Source organism: Micropterus dolomieu, linkage group LG23 (genome assembly GCF_021292245.1).
Source record: "Micropterus dolomieu isolate WLL.071019.BEF.003 ecotype Adirondacks linkage group LG23, ASM2129224v1, whole genome shotgun sequence".
In the NCBI taxonomy this organism is placed as follows: Eukaryota; Metazoa; Chordata; class Actinopteri; order Centrarchiformes; family Centrarchidae; genus Micropterus; species Micropterus dolomieu.
Window position 1 is genome coordinate 3,925,951 of NC_060172.1, and position 5,602 is coordinate 3,931,552.

Here is a 5,602-nt window from a genome sequence, read left to right on the forward strand (position 1 = left end):
TCAGGTGTGTCCACGTCAGGTCAGGTCAGGTCAGGTGTGTCCACGTCAGGTCAGGTCAGGTGTGTGTGTCCACGTCAGGTCAGGTCAGGTGTGTGTGTGTCCATGTCAGGTCAGGTCAGGTCAGGTGTGTCCACGTCAGGTCAGGTCAGGTGTGTGTGTGTCCATGTCAGGTCAGGTCAGGTCAGGTGTGTCCACGTCAGGTCAGGTCAGGTGTGTCCACGTCAGGTCAGGTCAGGTGTGTGTGTCCACGTCAGGTCAGGTCAGGTGTGTCCACGTCAGGTCAGGTCAGGTCAGGTGTGTCCACGTCAGGTCAGGTCAGGTGTGTGTGTCCACGTCAGGTCAGGTCAGGTGTGTGTGTGTCCACGTCAGGTCAGGTCAGGTGTGTGTGTCCACGTCACGTCACGGTTCAGAACGCAGCAGTACGGTTTCTGATCAGCTCAAAAGGTGTGTGTGTGTTAGCGTGTGTGTGTTAGCGTGTCTCAGCTGAGCAGTAATATCCGCTGAGTATCATCTAATATGTAAATGAGACGAGCCCTGGGCGACACCCTCTACATTAATATTCATGATCAGGTCTGATGAGACAGTAGCGGTCACCATGACAACCAACTGATCTGCCTCTGGAAACTACAGACGTCAACGAGTGGCTGGTGGTACTTTATGAAGTACTACTGCAGTACATTCAGCTGGGGTACTAATGCAGTACTGACATATAGGAATTGAAGTAGTAGTGGCACAACATGTATATGCATATTCCGTATTTGTGTAGTCTTTTCGACCACTCAAAGCACTTTTACTACAATGCATTCACCAATCACACACATTCATACACTGATCCTAAGATTCATGCACTGGTGGAACAGCCACCAGGTCAATTTGGAGTGTCTTGCCAGGGATTGAACCGCCAACCTTCCGATTAACCGACAACCCGCTCTACCTCTTGAGCCGCCCACAACAGTACACAGTAGTAATACAGTGGTAGTTTGAGCAGCACTACTTGTAGCAGTAGTAACAGCAGTAGTAGTAGTTATAGAAGTACTAGACACAGTAGTAGTATAAAACAGTACTATCAGTAGTAAGGTTGTAGTGATATCCCTGCAGCAGATCAACATTATACTGCTGAGGAACAAAGATGTGAACGTTTATTTAAACCAGAAAACACTCATTTCCACATCCAGCTCTGTGAACTCCTTCTGTCACTGAAGGACGTGAACACTTCCTGTAGTTAAACAACACAGCTACCTGCTGTTATTACTACATTTAATATTAATAATAACGGGATATCTTTAATATGAAGGCTATCATACTGTTACTAAACTATAGTAGCAGAAGTATTCATAGTAATACTAGAAGTAGTGGCAGTAGTAACAAAAGAAGTACAGACAGACAGGTAGATACAGTATCTCACAGAGTGAGTCCACACCTCACATTTCTGTAAATATCTGATTCTATCTTTCCATGTTTCAACACTGAAGAAATGACACTTTGCTCCAGTGTAAAGTAGTGAGCGTGCAGCTTGTAGAACGGCGTAAAGTAGCGAGCGTGCAGCTTGTAGAACGGCGTAAAGTAGCGAGCGTGCAGCTTGTAGAACGGCGTAAAGTAGCGAGCGTGCAGCTTGTAGAACGGCGTAAAGTAGCGAGCGTGCAGCTTGTATAACGGCGTAAAGTAGCGAGCGTCCAGCTTGTATAACGGCGTAAAGTAGCGAGCGTCCAGCTTGTATAACGGCGTAAAGTAGCGAGCGTCCAGCTTGTATAACAGTGTAAAGTAGTGAGCGTGCAGCTTGTATAACAGTGTAAAGTAGTGAGCGTGCAGCTTGTATAACAGTGTAAAGTAGCGAGCGTCCAGCTTGTATAACAGTGTAGTGAGCGTGCAGCTTGTATAACAGTGTAAAGTAGTGAGCGTACAGCTTGTATAACAGTGTAAAGTAGTGAGCGTACAGCTTGTATAACAGTGTAAAGTAGTGAGCGTCCAGCTTGTATAACAGTGTAAAGTAGCGAGCGTGCAGCTTGTATAACAGTGTAAAGTAGCGAGCGTGCAGCTTGTATAACAGTGTAAAGTAGCGAGCGTGCAGCTTGTATAACAGTGTAAAGTAGTGAGCGTGCAGCTGGTATAACAGTGTAAATCTGCTGTCTCCTCAAAATAACACATCACACAGCCATTAATGTCTAAACCGTTGGCAACTAAAGTGAGGACACCCCTCAGTGAAAATGTCCAAATTGGGCCCTAACTGCACACTCACTACTTTACATTGGAGCAAAGGGTCATTTCTTCTGTGTTGAAACATGAAAAGATATAATCAGATATTTACAAAGATGTGAGGGGTGAACTCTGAGAGACACTGTAGGCAGTTAGACAGACAGACAGGTAAGACAGGTCCTCACCTACAGAAACACTGGGGTATCTCTCCGAGGCCGTAGACAGGAAACAGGAAGGGTGTGTTGCCATAGCGACCCAGGCAGCGCAAAAAGTGACGTGTGGAGGCGAGGCCCACCTCTGTGGGCGTGTCTTCTGTTACCATGGCAATGGAGTGAAGCAGGAAGTGCTGCAGGTTGTCACCAAGCTGCTGGTCACACAGGAATTCCAAATATGGCCGACCGTTGTAGGCTGGAGGGATAAAGGACTTCATTACCCACAATGCACAGCGAGGCCTGATAGATTATGTTAAATATGTAGGTGAGGACAGGTGTCTCAACTGATGATGTCTGCAGGTGTCTCACCCCGCTGCTCCTCCGTCTCCTCTACACAGGAAGTGAGGAAACGCATCAACTTCCTCTTTTCTACCATCGACAGCTGACGACTCGCAAACACATCCGCTCTGCTGCAGGGCACCTGAGAGACAGGTAAACAGACAGGTGAGGGAGAGACAGGTAAACAGACAGGTGAGGGAGAGAGAGACAGGTCAACAGAGAGACAGACAGGTGAGGAGGGAGAGAGAGGTAAACAGACAGGTGAGAGAGAGAGAGACAGGTGAGGGAGAGAGACAGACAGGTGAGGGAGAGAGAGACAGGTCAACAGAGAGACAGACAGGTGAGGGAGAGAGAGACAGGTCAACAGACAGATAGGTGAGGGAGAGAGACAGGTAAACAAACAGGTAAACAAAGAGACAGACAGGTGAGGGAGAGACAGACAGGTCAACAGACAGACAGGTGAGGGGGAGAGACAGACAGGTGAGGGAGAGAGAGACAGGTCAACAGAGAGACAGACAGGTGAGGGAGAGACAGGTAAACAGACAGGTGAGGGAGAGAGAGACAGGTCAACAGAGAGACAGACAGGTGAGGGAGAGAGAGACAGGTCAACAGACAGATAGGTGAGGGAGAGAGACAGGTAAACAAACAGGTAAACAAAGAGACAGACAGGTGAGGGAGAGACAGACAGGTCAACAGACAGACAGGTGAGGGGGAGAGACAGACAGGTGAGGGAGAGAGAGACAGGTCAACAGAGAGACAGACAGGTGAGGGAGAGACAGGTAAACAGACAGGTGAGGGAGAGAGAGACAGGTCAACAGAGAGACAGACAGGTGAGGGAGAGAGAGACAGGTCAACAGACAGATAGGTGAGGGAGAGAGACAGGTAAACAAACAGGTAAACAAAGAGACAGACAGGTGAGGGAGAGACAGACAGGTCAACAGACAGACAGGTGAGGGGGAGAGACAGACAGGTGAGGGAGAGAGAGACAGGTCAACAGAGAGACAGACAGGTGAGGGAGAGACAGGTAAACAGACAGGTGAGGGAGAGAGAGACAGGTCAACAGAGAGACAGACAGGTGAGGGAGAGAGAGACAGGTCAACAGACAGATAGGTGAGGGAGAGAGACAGGTAAACAAACAGGTAAACAAAGAGACAGACAGGTGAGGGAGAGACAGACAGGTCAACAGACAGACAGGTGAGGGAGAGACAGACAGGTCAACAGACAGACAGGTGAGGGGGAGAGACAGACAGGTGAGGGAGAGAGACAGGTAAACAAACAGGTCAACAGAGAGACAGACAGGTGAGGGAGAGAGACAGGTCAACAGAGAGACAGACAGGTGAGGGAGAGAGAGACAGGTCAACAGAGAGACAGACAGGTGAGGGAGAGAGAGACAGGTCAACAGAGAGACAGGTGAGGGGGAGAGACAGACAGGTGAGGGAGAGAGACAGGTAAACAGAGAGACAGGTGAGGGGGAGAGACAGACAGGTGAGGGAGAGAGACAGGTCAACAGACAGGTCAAAAGAGAGACAGACAGGTAAACAGACAGGTCAACAGAGAGACAGACAGGTGAGGGAGAGAGAGACAGGTAAACAGAGAGACAGACAGGTGAGGGAGAGACAGACAGGTCAACAGAGAGACAGGTGAGGGGGAGAGACAGACAGGTGAGGGAGAGAGACAGGTAAACAAACAGGTAAACAGAGAGACAGACAGGTAAACAGACAGGTGAGGAGGGAGAGACAGGTAAACAGAGAGACAGACAGGTGAGGGAGAGACAGACAGGTCAGCAGAGAGACAGACAGGTAAAGAGACAGGTGAGGAGGGAGAGACAGGTCAACAGAGAGACAGACAGGTGAGGGAGAGACAGACAGGTCAACAGAGAGACAGTGAGGTAAACAGACAGGTGAGGGAGAGACAGGTAAACAGAGAGACAGACAGGTAAACAGACAGGTGAGGAGGGAGAGACAGGTAAACAGAGAGACAGACAGGTAAACAGAGAGACAGACAGGTAAACAGACAGGTGAGGAGGGAGAGACAGGTCAACAGAGAGACAGGTCAACAGAGAGACAGACAGGTGAGGAGGGAGAGACAGGTCAACAGAGAGACAGACAGGTAAACAGACAGGTCAACAGAGAGACAGACAGGTGTAAACAGAGGCGGGGTCGTACACACCTGTTCCACCTTCCCGTGACGGTAGGTGAGGATCCTGGTGACGTTCTTGAACTCTGCGTAGCGACTGACGTTTGACTTAATGAGCAGATCGACCAATGAGCCGCGAGAATACATGAGCTGGAAGAAGAAGAAACTCATGATGTCGTTTATCGACATCACTTATACCATGTGACGTCATTATGTTACGTAGCAGCACGTTATTATGATGACATCACTGATAAACACTAATATAACATGGCGTTACCTTGGAGACCAGGTCGATGTTGAAGCGGCGTCCTTCCTTCACCAGCTGAGCGTAGCTGATCTTCTTCCTGGTTGGCTCCGATTGGCTAAGATCGGCAGAGGGGGTTGGTTGACCTGCCTCTGGCTCCTCCCCCTCTGTCTGGGAGACCTGTGTGATTGGACGAAACATCTGTCTGTCGTCCGTCACTACCGCAGATTACCCATAATTCAGAGCTGTGATCAGCTGCTGCACATCATGGGCTAATAAATATTTTGGATGATAACTGATCTTTTATTGATCCTTCCTGCTCACCTGCTGCTCTTCCTCTGGCTCCGCCTCCTTCTCTTCTTCTACTGAATCTGGAATAAAGAAACAGGAAACCATCAGACTAATGTGGCGTTCATTAAATCTGACGGTTTTAGTGAACAATCAAGACCTGATCAGGATCAAGACCTGATCAGGATCAAGACCTGATCAGGATCAAGACCTGATCAGGATCAAGACCTGATCAGATTCTAACCTGCAC

At 48.9% G+C, this 5,602-nt stretch overlaps 1 protein-coding gene across 1 annotated transcript in view; it reads right to left on the reverse strand.

The window, feature by feature from the left end:
* chm (CHM Rab escort protein) overlaps nt 1–5,602 on the reverse strand; it is a 29,909-nt gene that overhangs the window by 16,617 nt on the left and 7,690 nt on the right. The window contains exons 9-10 of the mRNA XM_046040474.1: nt 2,715–2,826; nt 2,379–2,601 (exon numbers count right to left, since the gene is read on the reverse strand). Of these exons, the coding sequence (XP_045896430.1) occupies nt 2,379–2,601; nt 2,715–2,826 (335 nt within the window). The remainder of the gene's footprint in view (nt 1–2,378; nt 2,602–2,714; nt 2,827–5,602) is intronic.